The sequence below is a fragment of the Emys orbicularis genome, chromosome 16 (assembly GCF_028017835.1).
Source record: "Emys orbicularis isolate rEmyOrb1 chromosome 16, rEmyOrb1.hap1, whole genome shotgun sequence".
NCBI lineage: Eukaryota > Metazoa > Chordata > Testudines > Emydidae > Emys > Emys orbicularis.
In genome coordinates, this window is record NC_088698.1 from 28078276 (window position 1) to 28101150 (window position 22875).

Consider the following 22875-nt stretch of genomic DNA (forward strand, 5'->3'; position numbering starts at 1 on the left):
CTGCTCCCCATCTGGGGGCTCCCAACCCCCTGTTCTGCTGCACTGCACGGGCTCGAGTGGCGTGGAGGCTAATCTAGCCCCCGCTGCTTGCTGGCATCCCCAGCATCCATCCAAATCACTCAGCAGGGCACTTGTAACAGGAGTCACTTGAGAGAGCGATCCCTTTTGTTCCCGTGGGACAGGCCAGGATACAAAGGGCAGTTTGTTTCCAGCCTTCCTGTGTGCCACATCTTTATCTCACTCAACCAGTCATCGACCCTACTGGGCAGCTAATTTTGCATGCAATGGTTTCACGGCTTGTTTGAGGGAGACTGCACAGATTGTGGATTACTCGGCCCCTCTGCCTCACCCGTGTGACAGCACAAACTTTCAGCTACTCATAAATCCGGTAAAGACTGTGAGGTGCCCAGATACTGTGGTGATGGGAGCTGTGTAAGTACCATACTTAGAGCATTCTTGGATCTCAAGGATGAGCGGCTCGCTGGTCCAGCAGTGCTGCATGGCCCCAAGCAGGGCTGGCTTTGCTGGTTGGTCTCATTCAGTGAAACCGAAGGGCAGTTAATCTTCAGAGAGCAGCTCTGGGGGAACAGTCTGCAGGAATCTCTTATTATTGAACATGTATACTGTGATGGCACCAAAACGCCACAACTGTGGTAGGTGCTGTACAAACACATAACAGTCTGTGCCCCAAAGAGCTTACGCTCTAATACTGCTGATTCACCCAGAATGGTCCCAACTGTGCAGTCACTCAAATGCAGCTGCCTCTAGAGTGGAGCCTGGCAGCTATTTCACAGCTGAGAACAACGCTGCGCAGCGTTTGTTAGGATGAGAAGCAGGGTTTCACTAACCGGACATGGGAGGCAGGCAGAATGCGACCCCCTACTGTGTTGAGAGGTGCGAACCTTGTGCCCTCTCCACTGTGGTGTATTGTGCACATGTGGGGGTTGTGGGTTCTTCGGGAAGAAAGACAGAGCCCTTGAGGTTTGTTGACAACGATCCAGTTGGCTCTTTGAACCCCGACTCCCCCCTCCCCATTTCTTGTTCAGGGTTATGGGTAATGTAGTCCAAAACAGGCATTTCTTGTATCTAGAAGCACTATCCTTAGAATAACCGGTAAAGGGCATTCAAAATATGGTGTGCACATATTACTGCATTGAGTATATTTGTGTGTGTGTTGAGATTGTGTGTGGGCATGCACATTGATTTGTGTGTGTGTGTGTGAGAGAGAGAGTTTGTTTGTGCATGTGTCCCCTGCCATCCTGAGAACATTTCTGGAAATGTCCTGATTTGTGACACTGCCCCTTTGAGCTCAGAACACAGTCCTCCTACGTGTCACCCATGCAGATGCTGTGCTGACCAATCTACAGGCCTTGCTGGAGGGGCGGTAGGATTCACATGCAAGATATTAGGAAACAGCTGCTGTGGTTTGTAACAGTTATGCTGGGGGGGGAGCGACTAGCCCTGTGGTTCATACTCTCCCAACTGATCTGGGGAGAAGGACAAACAGCCCTGATTAAAATCCAGGGCGTTGAACGAGAACTGGGATAAGGCGGCCTCCCCTCTCAGCCATGGCCATTTTGCTTTGAATGCATGCACAGCTTCGGAGATCCCATTTCTGATGGGTCAGAATTGTTTGTTTCCACACAAGGGGAACGAAATCCGTCGGAGGCTGTATTCTCGCTTTTATCTAGTCCTGCAACACAACGCCTATTGATTTGTCAGCTGCTATATCCTCTGCGCTCTTCATAGCCTTTGTGCTTTCATGTAGCAGCTGACTGAAAGGAGGGATTCAAAGGCTAGTGCTGGGGTCTGGAAAGAAGCATTGTCCAAGCAAGAGAACCGTAATAAACAATGCCTGTGTTTGGAAGAGACTAAGGGGGACTAGGGTCTTGTCCAGTGTCCAGGCCTCATTACATTTTACCTGCATTCCCCCTGGTCCAGGTAGTGAAACATCTCTTCTCATCCTAACACATGCTGTACAGTGTTGCTGTCAGCTGTTCAATAGCTGCCCAGCGCCACTCTAGAGGTAGCTGCATTTCAGTGACTGTATGGCCAGTGTGGGGCAGAGGTGTGCTGGCTCAGTCCAGCTCTTCTGAAGGAATCTCCCTCAGTAACACCTCTGGCGCTCTGGGGAAGTCCTTCCTCAACCAAAACTGCTTTTAAGCTCCTCTAGCACTTCAGTCTTGTGTGCCTTGCAATGCTGGGCGCTCCCTGAGGACAGAACCACAGCTTTAAAAAAACAATCCACCCCCAGGTTTGTTAGCCTCCTAGATTGTCTCAGCTGACAGACCTGCAGATTGCACTGAGCTGTGACCCAATTCAGAGTTGATACCCATGTCGCCAGTGGCCCAAAGATCAAAGAGACAAATCTGCTCTGCCAGTCTGGGGCTCTGCTTTCGTTTTCTCATTTCCCTAGTTGGGTGTAAAGCTGACGAGTTCAGACTCTGTCACAATTGCAGCACGTCCCCTATAAGGATATACTCTGCTGGCCTCTGGATCCCCTGTCATTGCTACAGGGGGTTGAGCCATTACTGCAGTCATTGGATTAGTGTTTAGGCTGTAGCGGTTTTCTGAATCCTCAGTGTAGTTGGCCCGTACTGTAGAACACTGGTATTTGTCATGCATTACGTCTGGCCTTCAACCTTTGGTTTTTAGATGGCTTCATTTTCATGCTGTTTCTTCTACTTTATCCCCAAAGCGGGGTGGATCAGCTAACCTCCTAGGTAGGGCGTATTTAGGGTGTCTTTTGTCCCCAGCGTTCTCTTGGTGACCGCTGAAAACACACTTGAGCACTGGTGCAGTGTTTGAGCTCTGCTGCTGAGAATACTGGAGTGCAGGTTTTTGTTAAATAAAGGTGTCCAGGGCCTCATTCCATTGCCTATTGTATTCCTTGTCTCTCTAACCGAAATGCATTAGCTCCCTTTTCTATTATTGTTACTTTCCGGTCACTTTGTTAATTCCACCCTTTGTGGAGCTGTACATTGCACGGCAGTTCCTGTGACGCCAGCTGTCTCTAGCTGTTCCTGTCGGGCCCCTGTGCTGTTTATAGAAGAGGGCGGCTTTTAAAGGGACAGCACCGGGTTAGTGCATGTCCCAGGTACCGATTTCGTAATAACGAGGCTTTTAGAAAACGTCAGGTGACTGTAAAAGTTTCTGTGATTTTTTTTTTTTTTTTTAAATTCTGGATGAAACCAGGGTTTGTTTGCACAGCTGTAAATGTGACTGTGGTGTTTGCAACAACGTCCTTGCAACCTTGTGCGAATGCCTGAGAACCAGGAACTGAAACTGGTTGGCCTGTTTTCTGCTCAGTGAAAAGCCAAAAAGCAAGCAAGCCGCATAAATGATTAAATAAAAGTGGATTTTAACCTACTATCAGTGGGTGACATACATTTGGGCCAGCAAGGTCTAGGCACCATTTAAACCCTGTTCCTGTTGTTCTAACGATCAAGGGTCTGTTCTATACCTTAAATGGCAATGAATCCCTGTATGTCAGGGAAACTGTTCAGACAGGATTGACTGGCCAGTGCATCTGGCTGGCCTGCTTTGAACATTTACTACTAACTAAAAATGCAACTTGTGGGTGGGTTGGTTTGTTTTTAAATCACCTACAGACCTACAGAGTGATCAGATGAGGTCTAGAAGCTCCCCACCTCCCATGTCCTCTGCCCACAGGTCCTGTGATGAGCTCAAGCTACCCTGTTAAAATTACACACCACCCAACCTGGGGAGAACTTGAATTGCAAAACTCCAACCACATGACAAATGCTTCCCTGCTCTGGGTTTTGCTCCGAACTTGAAATCCACACCATGTTTTCTCTCAGGAGCCAAGTGAGTCATGGTAAAGCTCTATGAGGCTGGCACGGACTCCTGGAGATCTGGAATATTTGTATTCATCCCCAGCTGTATGAAGCCTCTGATGCTGGAAGATGAGATGCAAGGGAGAGATCAGTGCCTTGTGCCCTTTCTTCCTGTCTTGTATGTTGTGATGAGGGTCTACTATGCCCTCCGCCCTCCTAGACAGAGAAGGGAGATTCTGTTTGTGGTCTGACTTAGCCCCCTCTTTTTTGCTGAAGAACTGTTTGGATGACTCGGAGATGTCTCTAGGGAACTTTCTCTGTCCTCAGCTGAAGAGGTTAACAAGGAGGCTTTTTTCCTAAACAGCTGCTGAGAAAAATAAGCCAGGAGTGAAGAGTTGTGATCAGTCTGAATCAAAATCACTTCCCCTATCTGTTAACTGGGGTTCGCGTCTGTGGCACTTGGGATGCCTTCATCCTTCCAATTGTCCATGGAGTCTGCTAGTGTAGATAAGGGGGGTGATTTTGAAAGGCACAGATGGGATTTGGGAGCCCAATTCTGTTGACCATTCTATTCTGTGACTTCCAATGGGAATTGAGAGCCAAAGACCTGATGTCCAAAACCCAAGCAGACAAGAAGCCTTTAAAACCAGCCAACGCTGAACTCTCCTGATCCGATGCAGATTGCCTGGTGAGAACTGCAGGGTGGAATCGCTTGTCACATCTGTATTTTGTCAGACTTCACAGGAAGCTGGATGATAATTGTGTTCTTGTTTTTTTTCCTTTTTAACAAGTCCCAGTTTACTAGACTGAAATGTTTTAGCTCACTCCAGAGACTCGTCTTCCTCCCCAGCAGAAGCTGGTCCAAGAAAAGATATTATCTCACCCACCTCATCTCTGTAACAGTTACTCTGGTGCATCCAAGTGGGGACGCTGGCCCAGGGTGTTTCATGCCATGGGGCTCCTGGGATAGGTAGGAAGCCATGCAGGGAGCAGAGGGGTCAGTGCTGGGAAGTGCTGGGGGGCTTGGGCCTGCTCTGAGCACCCAAATAGGGACATTTTCCCAATGGTTTCAGAAGCGTGCTGGGCAGTCGGCACATGTGATCAGCCAGGCTGGGGGGCGAGAGGCTGGAGCAGTGAGCCGAGCTCCCAGAACATCTCCGCACTCCCCAGTACCTGCCCTGGTACCGCGCCGTAGCCTCTGACTTCAGTTCTGTCACTGGTTTTGTTCTGCGTCACTCCCATCCCCCTGTGGTGTGGGAGGTGAGGCCTGGCCCGGCCAGCCACCGAGGGACCGTAAATCCCCTGTGCTGGGCCGTTTGCCGACTGCACGCCCGCAGGCAGCGTCCCAGGGAAAGCGGAATGTGCCGTGGCACGGCTTAGCCTCAGGAAATGGCTCCAGCTCTCAGCCACGGGGGAGTTCATTTCTACCGGCAGGGGTAGAGGCTATTCCAGGGCCTTGTATTTCCACTGACCCCGCCGAGCCAGCTTTTCACACGCCCCAGCCTCTTCCTTCGTGCTGCATCTCCACTAGGAATCCCCAAGCTGGCTTTGGAAAGGTCAGCCGCAAGGCTTAGGCATAAAATCAACATCCTCCAGCAGCGTCCACGTATGGGCCTGCCGGGCCAGCTCACGGACACAGGGCAGCCTGGAGCGATGGCTGCTCTGGGTATAGCACAGAGCTGGGAGCCAGGCTCTCCAGAGCCCGAATCACAGCTCTGACATTGGAACACTGGGTGACGTTGGGAGAGTCATTTAAACGCCTCTCTGTGCCTCAGTTTCTCCTCCTGGAACAGAGATGCTGATGCTGTTGACCCGATATGGGAGTTGGAGGGGTTAATTAGTCACTGTTAAGTGCCTCTCTCTCTCTCTCTTGCAGATTTTCTGTCGCTCTTTCCTGGTCTTTATCCCTCTGGATCACTTTATCCCACTAGCGATTTGCATGACAATAGGATATTGTCGCTTATAACTCTTGCTTCCCCTTCCTCCTGTCCCCACTGCTTGCTCCTTCTGAGGCCCCCTCACTTTGGGACAGCAGAGAGGGTTGGGGAGATCCTACAAACCCAATCTGGCATGTGGCTTCCCTTGCTATGTAATGGTGACGCCTCTGCTTGCTGTGTACTGCGCCTTTAAATCTCAAAGGACCCTCGGCAGCCATTTTTTGTTTAGCACAAGCATGTGCCTTGGGCGTGCTCTTGTAGACTTTACCTTTCTTCTTTTTCGTCTTGTCCGGTTAATCTCAGGGGAGGCGATTCCGGCTGTTGTTTGCTCTTGGTGCCTGGTGGAAAAGCATTACTTGCATGAGTAGCTCTGATTCCCAAAAGCAGCCCCCTCTCCCAGCTCCCACAGAGCCACTTCCGTGAGCAAGTGTTACCTCCCACAAGTAAGGGATCGCAGACCCCGGTTCCAGGCCTTTGGGTTGATCCAGTTCTCATGCATGTCTCCCAAGCAATGAGCAGAACCCCGGTCTCTCCCCAGCAGAGCTCTGTCCGGGCCCATCTTGCTGCTTCCTCTCCCCGAAAGCTCGTCCAATCTATCCTCAAACTCTGCCCTGCAGATGGCCCAGCTCCCAGATGTGCACAGAAGAATGGGAAACCCAACATCAGAGACTTTTCCCGTTGTCGGGGGCGTAGGAAAAACTGACTGAAAACAAACCCCAAGAAGCCAAAGCCTCTGTCTGAGTTTGGAATGGTGGGCTGAAGAATAACTCTCCAAGGCCCAGTCCCGCCTCGGCAGCAGAACACCCAGTGCCCTCAATGGGAGCAGGACTGGGCCCTTGGACGGGAAGCGAACTGTCTGCCTGCCGGAACGCAGAGGGGTGAAGCCTTCCCAGGCTGCTGTGATGGTGCCCTGATGGGGTTCGGTTCCCGGAGGGCACGAAGCAAGCGCAACGTTCTGCGTGTGGGTTGTTCTCATGCCGGAGTCAGACCGTGCGGCCTCTCTGCGACTTCAGTGACTGCCCTTCCGCTTTCCATTCGAGATGCCTGCCCCCAGCCGTGCAGTACAAGAGCCAAAGAGGGACCCAAGCGGCAGAGGGCAGGCCCTGGATGCAGAGCAGAACTCCCCAGAACCTGAGGGGTTTGGATCCGGGCTTGGGCTGAGGTCCATCTCGGGGGATGGCAGGAACATAGGAGTAGCTGCAGCAGAGCCGGCCAGCGTTCCTTCCTGCCCCAGATCCTGACTCCCAGAGGAAGCTGTGAAATCCCCATACTGGCTGTGCAGTGCGGCCCACAGGGGGCTGGGAGGACAGGAGTCCCTGCCAGGCCCCGGTGGTGAGTCTGTGTCCGAAGCGTGGCGTCTGTGATGTCAGAGCGAAATCGTCCCGGGTGCTATTCAAAGCACTCATTTCCTCTCCCTAGTGAGCCCCGGTTGGCTCCGTGGCCACCTGTCCCCTCCACCTCGCCTGTGGCCTGCCTTCGGGATGTTCTCGTGGGCTGCTCCCAGCGCTGTGCTCGGGGTGAGCAGCGGCCCATCGCCGTCAGTTCACTCGTGTGGGCTGACTGAGAAGCCCGGGGGCAGATTGAGCCCTCAGTCACGCGGGCGTAAATCCAGAGCTGCTCTGGTGACGTCAGTGGAATGCACCATATCAAGCCCAGGTGAACGCTGGTGACCTGTGGGCCGTAGCTCAAAGTGCACCTGTTGTCTCTGCCTTGTTGCTGAGCTGGGGGTGGGGGGGTAAAAGCCGGTGGACTGGGACGGGTGGGAAATGGCCAGTTTAGGGCCTCTCGTCAGCATGGCCTCCTGGGTGTATCCTGTCCCAGCATGGTAATAGTGGGCACGCTCTAGGACGTTGCTCAGTGACTCTGTGGGATGCTCTGGCAGTGCCAGATAGGAGAGGAGCTTTCCCTGCCTGCGGCTGGGCCCCCGGAGAACTGGCTGGGCGAACGGTGGCGCGGCAGGGGACAGCCCTGGAGCTGGGCGGATGGGGTAGGGCAGCGATCAGTGGGGTGCTGAGTTCAGTCTCTCTCAGACCTAGGCAGCACTTTGCTGCTCAGGCTAAAGCCGGCTCAATCCAAGCCACCAGGGAACTACCGTGCAGCATTTCCCCCCACCCCCAAGCCCTCGAACGGGGCAGGTTTTGCCCCTGCGCCTCGTTCTTCTCCTGGCCGTGAGCTCTGCGCGCTTGGATGAGGCTGGCTGAGCAATCTGGGGGTGAAACTGACGCGCATAATTCCCCACTCCCTTGGTTTGAGACCCCAGCGTCCGCCTGCTCCGAGTTCAGGGCCTCAGACTGAATCTCTGTGTTTGTCTGAGTGAGGGGTTTCGCAGACGCTGAACCAAGCCAGCTTTGCCACTGTTCATTTAGAATTGCACTTGTTCAACATGTTTTCCCTTCACTAAATCTTCACTAAATACCCCGTTGACACAGTGTGGTGAAGTGGGAATGTTCTTACAGTTTTCTCTGAATACTGTGTGGGTGCCTCGGTTTCCCCTATGCAGTTCTTAAGTATCTAGGTGGTGGGATAAGGGGGTGTGATTGTTGCAGAGCCCTAGAGAGCCAGGGCGATGGTGTCTTCACAGAGAATGGCCGACGCCCTGTCTCTTGGCAGCTGATGGCCTGGGCCCCTCTTCTGCAAAGGTGCCAACTGAAGGTGTTGGAGAACAAAGAGATCAGGTGGCCTCCTGGCCCCAGGAAAGAGACAAAGGCCAGAGGAGGGGCTGGAGGGAGTTTCAGTTTGGAGCTGGCTGGAGAAATGGAGGGGGCCCAGACCGGGCTCTGGCCTCCCTGGCTCCAAGATGGACCTGACTGAGGGGTCCTGTTCTCTGTACCTACAAGCTCTGTTTTGGACTGTGTTCCTGTCATCTAAAAAACCTTCTGTTTTACTGTCTGGCTGAGAGTCACGTCTGACTGCGGAGTTGGGGTGCAGGGCCCTCTGGCTTCCCCAGGACCCCGCCTGTGCGGACTCGCTGTGGGAAGCGCATGGTGTGAGAAGGGGCTGCTGAATGCTCCAAGGTCAGGCCCAGGAAGGTCGAAGCTGTGTAAGCTTCTTGCCCTGGAGACAGTGTGCTTACATGTTCCCCCAGAGTCCTGACTGGCTTCGTATGGAGTAGTTCCAGAGAATTGCCCCGTGACTTCGTGACCCACAGTCTCTCTGCGTGGGGCTGGCCAGTCTTTGAGGCGATAGTTGCCCCGATTCTCAAGGGCTGGACGATCTGGCATAGGGCCACTTTCTGCGCTGGCCACTAAGGCACCATCTGTTAGCAGCTTTGCAGGGATTACTTCCTTGCTGCTCTGTTGGACACCAATGAATCATGCAGCTCATGCCAACCAAAGATGTTAACTCAGATCCCGGTGGAAAAGCCCAGGTCATTGGCTGAGGCTAGTAACTGCTCCCAGAACAAGGAGCAATGGTCTCAAGTTGCAGTGGGGGAGGTTTAGGTTGGATATTAGGAAAAACTTTTTCACTAGGAGGGTGGTGAAGCACTGGAATGGGTTACCTAGGGAGGTGGTGGAATCTCCTTCCTTAGAGGTTTTTAAGGCCTGGCTTGACAAAGCCCTGGCTGGGATGATTTAGTTGGGAATTGGTCCTGCTTTGAGCAGGGGGTTGGACTAGATGCCCTCCTGAGGTCCCTTCCAACCCTGATATTCTATGATTCTAAGCGAAGGGTTTCTGGTAAAAATATTAAGGGGTCTCGCTGCCTCAGTTTCCTTCCTTAACTAGCTTTGCTCACCTGGATTTCAAAATGGCTCATTAGTTTCAAGACGAAGTAATAACGACGCTAGTGTTTTCACACATACGGGCCCATCTGAAAAGCCAAATTGTTCTGACAAATGGAAATTGATCCCCGCTGGGTTTTTCAAAATGGCTCATTAGTTTCAAGACGAAGTAATAACGACGCTAGTGTTTTCACACATACGGGCCCATCTGAAAAGCCAAATTGTTCTGACAAATGGAAATTGATCCCCGCTGGGTTTTTCCCCTTGAGTCTGTTTCTTCCTGCCCCAGAGAGAGCATTCAGGTTCCTCCCCAGTGACTAGTCCTACTGATGTTAATACAACTGGATCACAGCAGTGCTCCTTCAGCTGATGTCCAGGTTCTCTGTCTGACAAGGCTGCTTCAGAGGAAGGTGCAAGAAACCCCCCTAGCTGCCATGTATGGAGTGACCTGCCCCTAGGGTGAGTTCCTTCCTGACCCCTCACAGGGGCTGGCTCATGCCATGAAGCATGAGGGTTTTTAGTGGATGGGTGTCCACAGCATAGAAACCACCTGCCGAGTTAGTATTAACTGGCCCCCTTGCTGGAAGCAAAGGCTGGAATGGAGCAGGTGATGGTGGGAAAGGGTGGGGAATGTTTGCCCTGCCATTGCCCGGGCTGTACCTGCTCTGTAGAGACCCCTGTGACTCTCCCTCATCAGCGGGGGCAGGCCTTTTGTTGCTTTGGGAGACCACCCACCGTCCCAGGATTCCAACAGACTGGCACTTCCCGTTTCTTACCACTGTGTGATTTACCCCGTCCCCCCCTGACTGGTTGGCCTCGTTCCTTCTGGTCCCTCCCTTTTCTAAGGGTTGACCAATGATGTTCCTGCAACAGGGCTGTCTGGGCCCCTGCCCTTTTACTGAAGTCAGGTTGACTGGCTCCTTCCACCTCTGCCTATTTAAACCAGTCCTGTGCACTCCGCGTAGCTTTCAGAGGGTGGAATTCCCCTCCCTGGAGCGGGCCGACAAAGGCCTTGAGCACCCCATAAAACCTATAGGTATTACTAGGATTGAAAGGGTGGCCGGAGCCTGGAGCTCGGGGAAACTTCTCCCGGGGAGAGGGAAGAAGTGCTCGTTCTTTTAAACCACAGCTGAGCAGCCCAGCCGAGCAGCAGTTCCCGGGATCCTTTTGACACCTTCAAGGATTTTCAGTGTCATTGGACAGATGTTTCAGTTAGAGGCCAGCGCAGCAGCCCACGCAAGAGTCAGGAATGTATCCAAGGCTGCCAGGATAGATCGGACCCAGGCGCGTTCTCGTTAGATGTCCGGGAATAGGAAAATGTGAGGATGTGCTGCTGATGCTGGCGGTGGGAATTCTGGCCAGCTAGGACCTGGCTCAGAGAGTTCGCGTTGTGCTAAGTGGAAGGCCTAAGTTCTTCTCCAGTCTGTTTGTCTGGGGCCAAATCTGGGTTTAAACAAACGGCAAGCACAGTGACAAGTAAACTCGCTGTTTAGGATTCATGGAGTTTTAATCTTCTCCTGTGTATTAGTCACTTGGCTAACAAAACTGGGGGTGGGGGTTGAAAAACACACGGGCCAAGATTTTACAAAGGGGTTACTGAGTTTGGGTGCCCAACCCCGGCACCTTAAAGGGGTCTCCCGGTGCGTCCAACCCCATCTTTAGAGCTGATGGAAAGAGCTGCCCAGAGGGAGCCATTTGCAGGGCACAACGACATTCTCATCGCAGCAAACCCATGTGACGCGGTGTGTTTTCTACTGGCACCTTATCTGTTAACTGTCTTTACATGTACACAGACAGAGAGCACGCTTGTAACACTGATCATCCTTGCCTGGAAAACCAGGCCCCTTTAAGGTGTGTCTAGTTGGGCATCACTAGCCACTTTGGAAAATCTTGATCATGCCTTTTAAGCTTAAAGAGCTGCATCCCATGTCACATTTTCAAGTCCATAGGCCCAGCGTTCCCCTGGTGTAACTCCACTGAAGTCCCGCCCGCCGCAGAGAATTTCTGTTTTTGACAGCTGTTTGCAGCATCCTGCCCGGGGGTCAGGGCCGGCTCTGGCTTTTTTGCCGCCCCAGGCAAAAAAGCCTCCGGCCGCCCCCCCCCCCCTTGCGGGGGGCGGGGGGGGCGGCTGGAGCCCCGGGGGAGGGCGGCGAGCCCCGGCGGGGGCTCCACTCTCCCCCCGGCGGCCAGGGGGAGGACGCGGGGGGAGGGGGGGAGGGCGGCGAGCCCCGGCGGGGGCTCCGCTCTCCCCCCGGCGGCCGGAGCGCCGCGCCGCCCCCCTCCAGGTGCCGCCCCAAGCACAAGCTTGGTGGGCTGGTGCCTGGAGCCGGCCCTGCCGGGGGTACAGGGAGGCATGCAAACCTTTCATGCTGGCTGAGCACTGGGTCCTGATTTGTGGCATCAAAACTGCAATGTTTCAGACTACGACAAAAGGCCTAATTGAGAACAGCCCTGGAAACGTTGGTGCCTTGTCCACTTGCGCTCTGTGCAGTCTGGCCTATAAATAGGGATTTGAAAATCCGGCTGATGGTTTAGTTCTCCGAGAACGACGGAGACGAAAGGTTAGGAGGCCTAGAGAACGTATGGCAGCAGGGCCGTGCAGCTTGGCAGCCCTGACTTGTGAGAGGAAACGTAGCCTGCATCTGGGAACCAGATTATGCGGTAATGGAGTTTACTTTTGCAGTACTTTCCCATAGTGATTGTTGATTGAAAAGCAATTGCTTGCACATGTAGATCTTGAGAGGGGTAAACAATGAGGCTCTGAGGTAAAGCAAGGAGCCCAGATTTGCAAGCTTCGGAGCAAGAGCACAGCTCGTGTTCGAGATCAGCTGCCTCAGGCCATGTCTGTTGTTTTTATCCCATTAGGAGGTTGCAAGGAAGCTGACTGCGCCGCGTGTGTGAGAGGAGGGTGCCAGGGCCAGATGTTGTGCAATATATTGATTGTGATTCCTTGCAGAGCCGCTGCCTTGTTTTGGGAGCTTGTGCCAGTTATTTGCTTAAGCACAAAGGACTGGTTTGTGTTTCTGCAGATCTGGACGGTAGAGGTTAAAATGCAATGCCAGGGGCTGCCTCAGAAGTTGTTCTGAAGTTTGTCTCATTTAACTGAAGCCAAAATGGGCTCCAGCAGGGGTCACGAACAGCAGCCAAGATGCAGTGCTGCAGAGCAGATGAGAACTGTTTACTAGTTTAACCTTCCTCCATAGAATATTACTATCTTGGCACGCAACGTACTTCTCTGCTGGGTGATATGCTGGATGGCCCTGGAGACAGGAAGCAGGACCCAGAGCCTTTCACCACAAGGTTGCTAGTATCAATTCAGCCAGGTCAGCAGGGAGCCGAAGTCTGTGATTTCCCTCCCCCCCCCCCCCTCCCGCCCCCAACCATTAGGAGCAGGTCTTGGTGCTTTCCCTGCAGCACACTTCTTGCCACATGCAGGCACCCTCCGTTCCCGTGCCGGGCGGTGGGAGCTGAGGGTGCTCAGCATCACAAAGGATGAGGCCCTGCCTTAAGAGTCTCCGGGTGGGCTCCATGTCATTCCGGGTGCCAGGGTTCTGGTTACGTGCACTCAGCGATCTCTCTCCCTTCTCTCTCCAGTGCTCCAAACCCAAGCTGCTCACGACCTGCTCCGCTGTCCAAGAGATCCGGAGATGCACCCGCCTCGAGATGCCAGACAACCTGAACACCTTTGTACTCAAGGTAGGGCCTGCATCTCCCCTGACAGTAGGGTTCTACAGGCAGGGACCCCTGGGATGGGGGCGGGAGAGATCTACTGCCTGGCTCTGAGCCCCGAACAGAGTCCTGCAGCAGGGAGCGAATGCTCTGTGAAACTCCAGGGCCGGCCCAACACGTGACCTCAATCTGTGTCTCGTTCTCTGCCCCCGTCAGTGATCTGAGTTCAAACAGGCCAGCCGTTCCCAGCTGTTGGGGCAGCGAGGGCACTTGACAAGGCTAACACCCATGCTGCGCCAGCCAGTGCCTGCTGCTGGTCATAGAGCGGTGCCCTCTGACAGAGCCTTGCCGCATCCCCAGCTCTAGTCCTGCCAGCTCCTGAGCCTGGGGTGGGGAGCCCAGAGGCCCTGTCACTAGAGACCGCTCTGGGGCGTGTACAGGACAGCGAGCGTGGGCTCTGTGGCTCTCCCTGCAGGCGCAGCCTCCAGATGGGTGCTGGAGGTGCTGTTCAAACAGCCCCAGGGCCTGCAGGCCGAGTGTGCAGTGGAGCAGAGCCAGGCTCCTGCCTGGGCGAGCAGCCTCCTTGCACCGGCTCAGCAGCTGCCTCAGGGCACATCCCAGGCTCTGGGGTTTCCTTCTCCCCTCGCAGCACGTGTCTGCTGGAGCTCTGATGCCAAATTTCAGTTCCTCTTCTGCTTGCGGGGGAGTGGGGGGAGTGGGTGCTGTTGGCTTGGGCTGGCCGCTGCCTTCCCTGGTAGCTTTCTCTCAGCTCGTAAGATTAGAGATTACCCTGGTTAGATGCAGGGTATTTCCTTGTGTGGATAATGCACTGGGCTGGGGGAGGATCTGGCCCCCTGGAGACCAGCAGAAGGATGGTAGATGCTACCCGTGTCATTGGCAGCATCTGCGCTGGGGGCTTCCAGGAGCCGGTTTGTCATCTGTCACCCCCTCCTTGGTGCCCGCCCTCACTGCTGCTCTGTAGACGCTGCAGTGACCAGATTCTTGATAGCAGCGCTTGTCCATTCCTTCCCCAAGAGGGGACAACCGAGCTGGCACCAGCCCCTCCCCAGATTGTCGTCCCCTTCTCTGCCTGCTCCCAATCCCAGAGCTGGGAGAACGGTCTGTCACCATGTATCCTCTCCTTTTGGCATCAGAGCTGCGCCCATGCTGCTGTGGGCACCTGGCGAGGCAGCCGTCGCTCCTAGTTGCCCCTGTTCTTCTGCTAGAGGTTTCCCATCCTTAGACTGGGGACCAAGGCTCCCAGAGTTGTGACTGCCACACTGGCTTCTGGCCCCTGTCTGTGCTGAGGTTGCCCTGTGCGAAGCACACGTTTCCCCCTCCCATCTGCTCTGCTGCCTGGCCTCCTTCTCCCCGAGCATTCTTCTCCCTCCAGGGGCTGGCACATCCTGCCCCATGGCCTCAAAACAGTTGGGTACAAGTCGCAGAGCTAGCCAGGACTCTGGGGGCCACAGCAGTTTGAGAACCGCTGGCTCCAGGGGCCATGGTGCGGTTCCTGACTGCAGGCACAACATTCTGACCACAGTCACTTATGCCGCCCAGACATGTGGGCCCAGTGAGGGGCAGGTGGAATATGAGGCCATCAGTGGCCAAGTTCCTCTAGGAAGTAAGTGGCCCAGATCTCCCTGCCCTGGGGCCAGAGCCTTCCCCACACGAGTTTCCTTCCTCCCCTTCCTTTCCGCTGCAGAGGCCATGAATCATTTCCACTGGAGACGGCTGCCCAGCCGGGGTGGGAGGGAGAGCGGGGCCGGGGAGCAGAGAGCTAGAGGGAAGAACAGAGAGGGAACTCCCAGGGGCTGGTGGGAGAGGCTGTGAAGGAAGTGATACTGTAGCTGGTTCTCAGGACCCAAGCGGAAATCCCCGCTCCTGTGGGGTGGGCCATGGACACCCGGGCGGGACAAGGTAGCTGTATTTTTGTGCCACGAGGAGGCCGTCCAACACTTGCCTTCTCTCCTGTCTAGGTGAATAACTGCACAGACGTTGTATTCGAGGCTGGGGACGAGCAGCAGCTGAGTTCCTGGACAGCCGAAATCAAAGAATGTATGACCCGAGGGTAAGGAGCGCGCTAGGGCCTGTTGCTCGGGCGCTTGCTTTGGTTGACCCATAGTTCATGTGACACTGGGAACAGTCGGCTCTTGACACTTACACTCGATGGGTGCGATTCCCTCCGTGGGGGCTGGGCCCCAGCCTGAGACTCCAGCGGGCCTCGCCTGTGCACACGTTCCCCACGCAGAGCTGAAGGGATGCCCAGGCCAGAACGTGGAGGAGCTGCCCCTTGTTACCCTCCCCCTGCTCCCCCGGTCCAAACTCCACCTCCCTCCCCCCGTCAGGACACAGACCTTTGACTCTTTGCTTCTCGGTGACTGGGCGGCATTGAGCCCCTTAATGCACGGGGCAGGTCAGCTGAGCTCCTGAAAACATTGCCCATGTAGGGCTCAGTCGTGCTGGGTGCTCCGGGCCTTTGGCTCCCATTGGAGTCCGAGGGAAGGGAAGGGGCTCAGGCCCTGGATTGTCCGGGCAGAGCTGTGCTCTGGGAATCCCAAGATGGAACTGTCCCATTGCCTGAGCCATGCGGGGGCCCGGTGAGAAGGGGAGTCTCTGGGCCGGGATTTCCAGACACCCTGAGCGAGGGCTGCAGGGGAGTCACTGGCAGAGCCTGCAGCTGGCAAAGCCGAGCTGGGTGAGTGAGCCCCTCCAGGCCAGTCTGCCCACAGTTTTGCTAGGCCCCAGGGCTCCATGTGCCCAGATCTTGGCTCTAGGAAGAGGCTGCATCAAGACACAGGCGCTACAAGCCACAGTCCAAGGCCCTTTACAAGGATGCAGCATGGCTGGCCTGGCTTCTCCAGCCTCCTGCAGCCAGTGGGGGCAAGTGAGACTAGCCCGGTGCCATGCGGCTCCCCGGGAAACCTGCCCAGGCTTTTCCCCGGGCCACTTGCCCCCTCCCCTCTCTGTGCTGCAAATGTCGGCTTTCAAATCCAGCACAACAGGGAAGGGGAACTTGCTCCCGGGGTCAGTGCCTGCAGAGGGCGGGGTCCTCGGGATCCGGCATCCTGATGTGAAGCCCCCGCTGGGGGCAGAGACTGGGATGTTGGCACACTTGGCAGAGCCGCCCGGCTCGGGCACTAATCTGGAAATACAGCCAGCCAGTGCCGCTGTAAATGCCTGTCGCAGAGTTAGTGTCGTTAAAGGAGCTTGCCCAAGCCCCCAGCCGGCTGGGGGAGCACTTGAAGCACTGCTAACACATGGCCAGAGCCAGATGTTCTGAACACCTGCCAGGAGCCGGGCTGGCTGGGGACTGGGATTCCTCACCCCCGGCACTCTGCTGCTGGGCTGGCAGCGAGGGGAGGGCAGAGCAAGTGGCTCCCTTCCCTGGGCGGAGGGCAGGCCCCTGTGCCCACTGGCACCAGTCTGCGCCGCCCGGAGCACTCTGCAAGTGGGGGTCTGGGGGAGACGCTCCGGGTGCTTGCGGGGAGGGAGGTGAAGGGCCAGCGAGCTGGAGCCCTGCAAGCAGGGCTGCGTCGACACAAGCTGCTGCCCCGAACATCACACCTCCCAGCTGGGCTGCTCTCCTCTCCCGCCATCTCCCCTCATAGGCTGTTCTTCCCACGGGCACATGGCTCTGCTCCCCGCATGGACACACTCACCCCTCAGGCTGCCAGGGCCTGCTCTGCATGTGTGGCTGGCGATTTCCCAGGCCGAGCTCACCCCTGTGGGTCCCACCAGCCTGGGCCTTGCTGTGGATTGAGGGCGGGGGCGCGGGCTTCACCCCGTCCTGACCCCCTACCCACCCACTGCATGAGAATTGGGCTCTCCAGGTGACGGCCGGGCTCCCTTGGGCTAGTGGTGAGCCAGCCCAGCCATGCTGGGCCAGACACATCCCTGGTATGACTCACCTGGGCGCGGGAGCTATACTGGGGAGTAATTTGGCTCTAGCCCTGAGCGAGATGGAAGGAATCAGCAGGGCCTGGCGGGGAGCCCCGAAGCCTGGGTTGTGCTGCCCCTTTCTGGGCCTCGAGCTCTGGGACTGTGGTTCCCTGGCTCGTCGTGGGGAGCTGTCGGCCTATGTTCCCAAAGCGCCCGGAAGGGGCCTGCTGGCGTGATTCCCAAATCCCGGCTTGGAAGGGGAGAAGGGGGGCCTGGCTCTGAGGGGCGCTGGGCTGGCGCAGCGAGGTGGCAGTGCCGTCCCCTGGGGAGGAAGCGCCGGAAGCCCCGGCTGGCCCGACTATCGCCCGGTCCTGCGAGCAAGGCGCTTCCTGTTATTGAAATACCCTGTGGTGTGTCAGGGCCGAGCCCTGTTGTGATTTACGGAGCGCTCTGCTTCCCCAGTCCCTGCTGTGCTCCTTGTTCCCATGACTTAGGGCCTGCTTCCGGCCTGGCCTCTGGGAACCCAGCGTGCCTCGGTTTGACTCCGGCCCTACTGACGCCCCACGGATTGCTTCAGCCCTTGGCCCTGGATCCCCCCTTGCCCCCTAGGGCCTAGCGCTGGTCAGAACCTAGGTCCTGACTGCACAGAGACATCAGTGCCCTCGGGCTGGCCTCGCAGCCCCTGGCAGGCTGGGGACAGTGGGGCTCCTAGATCTAGGCCCAGACACCTGGGGCTGTCTGGGCCGGGGAGAGAGGGGCTGGGGGTGCTGTGCAGTCTGCTGCACGTGGGGATGGTCCCTATGGGGGAGTCGGGGAGGGGCTGTAACCACCCCCTATAGTGGGGTCTGGGCAGGGGTCAGCTCGAGTAGCTCTTAGAGGGCACAGCACCATTCCAGGGGTCCCTGAGGTCTTCACCCCGCCCCCGTGTATTTGGGGGATACTTGATGCATTTCCAGGGCAGCATGTGCCCTTTTCCTCTGGTTCCTGTTTGCATCGCAGCTGTGCCCAGAGGAGTAGGGCCCCATCGTGCTGAGTGCTCACCCCAGCCCCGTCCCGAGAGCTCACAGGCTGTTCAGTGGCAGGGACGGTGCAGCGGTACCCAAGGGGGAGCTGAGGCCCACTCCGAAGCAGGGAAACCTGCCCCTACCTCAAACCCAGGGAGAGGGCGGGGGCTGAATACAGCATCTGCTGCACGCCGAGGGGGCTCCCAGGCTGCTCCAGTGCACTGAGTCGACCCCTGGGCAGCTCCAGGGCTGGCAGCCGAGTCTCGTTAGCCCCAAGGAGCTCAGCACTGTCTTTCTCCAGTTGTGCAGGCCAGCGGTATACTCAGCCCTGGTTGGCCAGGCAGCCCCCCCTCCACCCCCCAGTACGGCAGTGAGATGAATCACATCGTCCTTTCTCTCCTCCCCTGAGTGTCCCCGTCTACCGCCTGAAGGCACTTCACGCAGGTGGAGACAGATGGGGAAACTGAGGCAGCAAGCGGGGCTGCGACCTGCCCACGGTCAGAGGACATTTCTGTCATTTCTGTAGGGCCAGCGTGTGTGTGCGCGCGATTAAAATCACACAGCTCTCGCTCTCCCTCCTGTGTTACTAGTGAGGCCTGCGACTCTAGCAGGGGGGTTGCAGCTCTCAGCTGGGTTTTTCCCTTGGGCAGGCTGGCCGATGGCCCAGGCCCTATAGCCGGTTGGGGGTGTTGCTCAGGATGGCTTTGGGAACGCGCCTGCAGTAGGACCCCAGGGTGCTGCAGCGCCGCAGCGTTTAGAAACTTGTTTCCCTCGGATTTTTTTTTTTTTTTTTTTTTAATTCATAAAAACACTTGGAATTTCCCAGCATTTCGTGTCTTTACGAGCCCTGAATTCTGGGCAGCGGCTGAGCTGTCATGTTCCCGTCCAGGCAGTCTCTCTGCCTGGCACGTTTGCACAAAGGGAGCTGTGTTTCTCCTGTTCGCCCTGGTGCTTTGCCGAGCGGAGCAGCCAGTTCTCCACCTGGGTTTGGTGGCGGAAGCCGTGACATCCTTCCTGTGTCGTCCTGGCAGGTCCGGGGGAGCCGATGTAGAGCTGCTCTCAGGCCTGCACTCTGACACCGTGGCATCCAGCCCTGCCACTGGCAGCACCGACTCCCTTACCCAAGGTGAGTGCCCTGCATGGGAGAGTCCCTGATGGCTAAGGGCTAACGGAGCAGACAGGGAGCGGCTGGACCTTTACCAGCCTACAACATTCATGGGGCTCCCAGCCATGTGTCACTGCTGGCGCGAATGGCTCCAGGGGACACCACTTGCACGGGTGTCTAGTGCCAGTCACCCAGGGAGTATCTCCGGTGGGTCTGGGCGGAGGGGGCTCCTGCCTGAGAGAGCTGGTGCTGAAGCCCAGCGAGAAGCCCCAGGAAACTAGCCAAGGTCTCCAGTTGGAGAGCGAATGAGGAATAACCAGCCCAGGGCAGCACCTGGGGCACTAACCTAGAGAAGAATTACACAGCTACTGGGGCAGGTAGAACTGCTGATCTGGGGCTTGATCCTGCGAAGGACTCAGCACCCTTAAACACCCCTGGATCTGGGAGGGAGCTGAGCACCCTCGGGCCCCTGCAGAGCAGGATTTTGAGCTTCCCGCTCTGCTCACCTGTCACTGCAAGACACGTGCTCCCAATGCTCTGCCAAGAAACCACTTCTCAGGCGCTGACACACAAAGCTGATTCACAACACCGTGCCAGTGGCGTTCTCCTCTCCTAAGGGGAGGCTGAGGCGGGAGGGGCCGATTAGCACGCTGCTTTTGCCTTCTTTCCAGCCAAGAGATTAAATATGAACCATGGCCTCCAGAACCGTTCTGGAGCTGACGGCAGCTGCTTTGGGAGGTGGGGGGCAAGCGGAGGGAGAGCTTGAGATTCTCTCCTGCTCCAACCCTGAAACATCAGGCTGGTGCCTGTGTTTCCTGGAAAGAGGAACTAGGGTTGCCTGGGTCTCAGGTTGAGCTGACAGGAAACAAGGGTTTTACTGATAGTTTGAACGCTAAGTTTTTGTGTCACGCAGCTCCCACGGTGCTGTTGGCAAATGCAGGTACCGCAAGGCGAAGGACCTGGAGTAAATCCGGCTCTGGCTAAAGCAGAAGTGGCCAGTGACTGATTCAATGCTAAAGGGTGCTGGGGGGAGCCCATCGCATGGCATGCCGCGGGGGGGGAGGCACCAGTTTCTCTCACTAAGGCACATGACGCACAGTAATGATGTGAGACGGCAGCTAAGCAGGGATGTGGCTGTAGTGTGGCGAGGGGGACGAGGCGCCGGGCAGGGCTGGGCCTAGCGCCAGCCAGTTCTGTGGGTTCAGGGCTGCTCATTGTCACCAGTTGGGCTGTTGCTGTTTGACCGGCTCAGGATCGTTTATTGGCTCCAAGTCCTGTCCAAGCTGTGCCAGGCGCTTTCCAGAGAGCGACAAAGTAGGAGCCCTGCCCTGCTGAGTGGGGATTTCAAGGCGCTGCTCCCGCGGGGTGGGGATGGGCAGCCTGCCAGGGAATGGCACAGCTGGGCCCACTTGGGCTGTAGCCAAGGCTTCAGCGTTCCCAGAGCCCCTCAGCCCTGCTCAGGGTTTGGCCTATGGGGTTGCAGCCTTTCTCCCGCCAGGCCTGTCCCCACGGCCGTGCCTCTAATGCTGTTCTCCCTCCCCAGGCGCTATGCACTGTGGGCAGCCGGAGCCATCCTGCCAGAAAACCGACCAGTTCCTCTCGTCCTACCCCTGGTTCCATGGCCCCATTTCGCGCGTCAAAGCCGCCCAGCTCGTGCAGCTGCGGGGGCTGGATGGCCACGGGGTTTTCCTTGTTCGACAGAGCGAAACCCGCAGGGGCGAATACGTCCTCACCTTCAATTTCCAAGGAAGAGCGAAGGTAGGGCCTGTGCGGGGGGAGGTGCAGAAGGCACCAGCCCTGCTTTTCTGCTCAGGGCTTCCTCCCTCTGGTTGACTCGACGGACGTCAGACCACTACCAGTCAGAGAGGGGACCGGACCCCCTGGCACAGCCAGCCCCCTCTCCCTGCTGAGCCAGCGTTGCTCCGGAGAGCACCACTGGTGGTGATTTGGGCAGCCCCCTCTCCTGAGCACCACCAGTGGTGATTTGGGCAGCCTTGTTTCTAAAGTGCCCTGAATCGAGGCTCCCGCTTGTCTTTGGGCTGTTCTACCCTGGGTGTGTCTGACTCCAACACCCCTGGCCCATGCTCTGAGGGCTGAGAGCCAAGACCCAGAGGCAGGGCAATTTTCAGGTCTCTTCTGAGCTCCAGTGTTCGGCCTTTGGAGGCCCGTGTCCCTCACGGAAGGCTCTGAACAGAAGACCAGGTCCTTGGCCCATCGGCCTGCCTGCAGAAGCCTTCCCCACTAGGGGCTGGCTTGGAGCCCGTGGGGAAACATGGCTTCTCCCGCCCCTGCCCTGCCGTCCCCTCATGGCAGGAGACAATTCCACCCCTCCCAGCATAGGACGTAACCTGACGAAGGCCAGGCTGGTCCGACTCTTGGGGTGAGGGAAGAATGCACCTCTGCCGAGGAAAGTTAAACCCAGGGGTTGCAAACCGGTTGTGTTTGGCTCAAGGGACCTGCTCCCGGTGACACAGATGGGGCTCAGTTCTGCTGCCCGTGCGCAGCCACCAGCCTCTGGCCCCAGCTTGCTGCCACTCCCCCCTCCCAGCCGAGCCAGCAGCTTTGTAACGCGCCTGTCTCCCTCGCAGCACCTGCGGCTCTCGCTGACCGACCGGGGGCAGTGCCGGGTGCAGCACCTGCGCTTCCCCTCCATCCTGGACATGCTGCACCACTTCCAGCGGTGCCCCATCCCCCTGGAGTGTGGCGCGGCCTGCGACGTCAAGCTCTCCAGCTACGTGGTGGTCATCCCGTCGTCCCAAGGTAGGAGGGGGCGGGGGGGGTTACGTGTGCACGTCTCCCCACCCCCATCGCCCCACTGGAGAGGAGCTGCCCCCCCGCCCCATCCCTGGCTCCAGGCGCGGCTGCTGCGCCCCCTGCTTTGAGAAGCTGCCAGCTTCCCCCCCCCCCCCCCCCCGCCACACGCCCCTGGGGCTGGCTGGCTGGCCGGCCTCACCCATGTTCCAACTAGCCAACGCTGCTCGAACTGTCCGTTCTGTTAATTGAGCCAAAGCGTTAGACCTTGGCTTAATTAATTATTTAATTAATCACAAGCCCGGCCTAGAGTAGCTGCTGGAGCCCACCTGCGGCTGTGGTAATACCACAGGGTTAGAGTTCAACATGGCCCATAATGATCAGGCAGACCCCCCGCCGCTACCTTAGTGCCTCAGCAGAGCCGGCAGCCAGGTGCTCAGTGGCTGGCTTGCAGGTGTCAAAGGTGGATCCTGGCCCCCGTTGGCCAGGGCTGTGGGCCTGTTGGACGGTTTGCTAAACCACAGGCCTATCCTGCCACTACCCTCCCTTTCCCCCAGCGTTCAGCAGCTGGTGCCGCTGCCTACCAACACCAAGCTGCTTGCTGCTGTCATACGTGCGCTGTGCTGGACACACTTAGCCAGGAGGGAAGAGATTCTGGCAGGAGCTCACCCACTGCCCTCGAATGAGGAGAGAGCTGATAACGCCAGTTATTTTTTATCCTGTTTATAGGCGCCTCTATGTCGACCCTTTAGTTTCCCAGCATAGTGTGTATCAGCAGTGCTTTTCCTCTTCGTCCTAATAGCAAAAATCTGTGCCAACCACCCAGTCTCTCCCCCACATCTCTGGTGTGACACGTGGCCAGGCCAGGCCAAGCCAGCGGGATTCCAGAACCAGCCGTGGGGGTTACCCTGCAATCACAGAAGCCGTTCACCACAGGCTTGAACGTAGGAGCATCAGGTGCAGCGTCTGGCTCTGCTGGCTGCTTCTGCCCTCGCTTGACTTACAGCAACT

The 22875-nt window shown here is 56.9% G+C and overlaps 1 protein-coding gene across 2 annotated transcripts in view; it reads left to right on the plus strand.

Annotated features, from left to right (window-relative positions):
- SH2B3 (SH2B adaptor protein 3) overlaps positions 1-22875 on the plus strand; it is a 96261-nt gene that overhangs the window by 68670 nt on the left and 4716 nt on the right. For both annotated transcript variants that reach the window (XM_065417865.1, XM_065417864.1), the window contains exons 3-7: positions 13048-13149; positions 15102-15193; positions 19040-19134; positions 20657-20871; positions 21702-21873. In XM_065417865.1, the coding sequence (XP_065273937.1) occupies positions 13048-13149; positions 15102-15193; positions 19040-19134; positions 20657-20871; positions 21702-21873 (676 nt within the window). The remainder of the gene's footprint in view (positions 1-13047; positions 13150-15101; positions 15194-19039; positions 19135-20656; positions 20872-21701; positions 21874-22875) is intronic.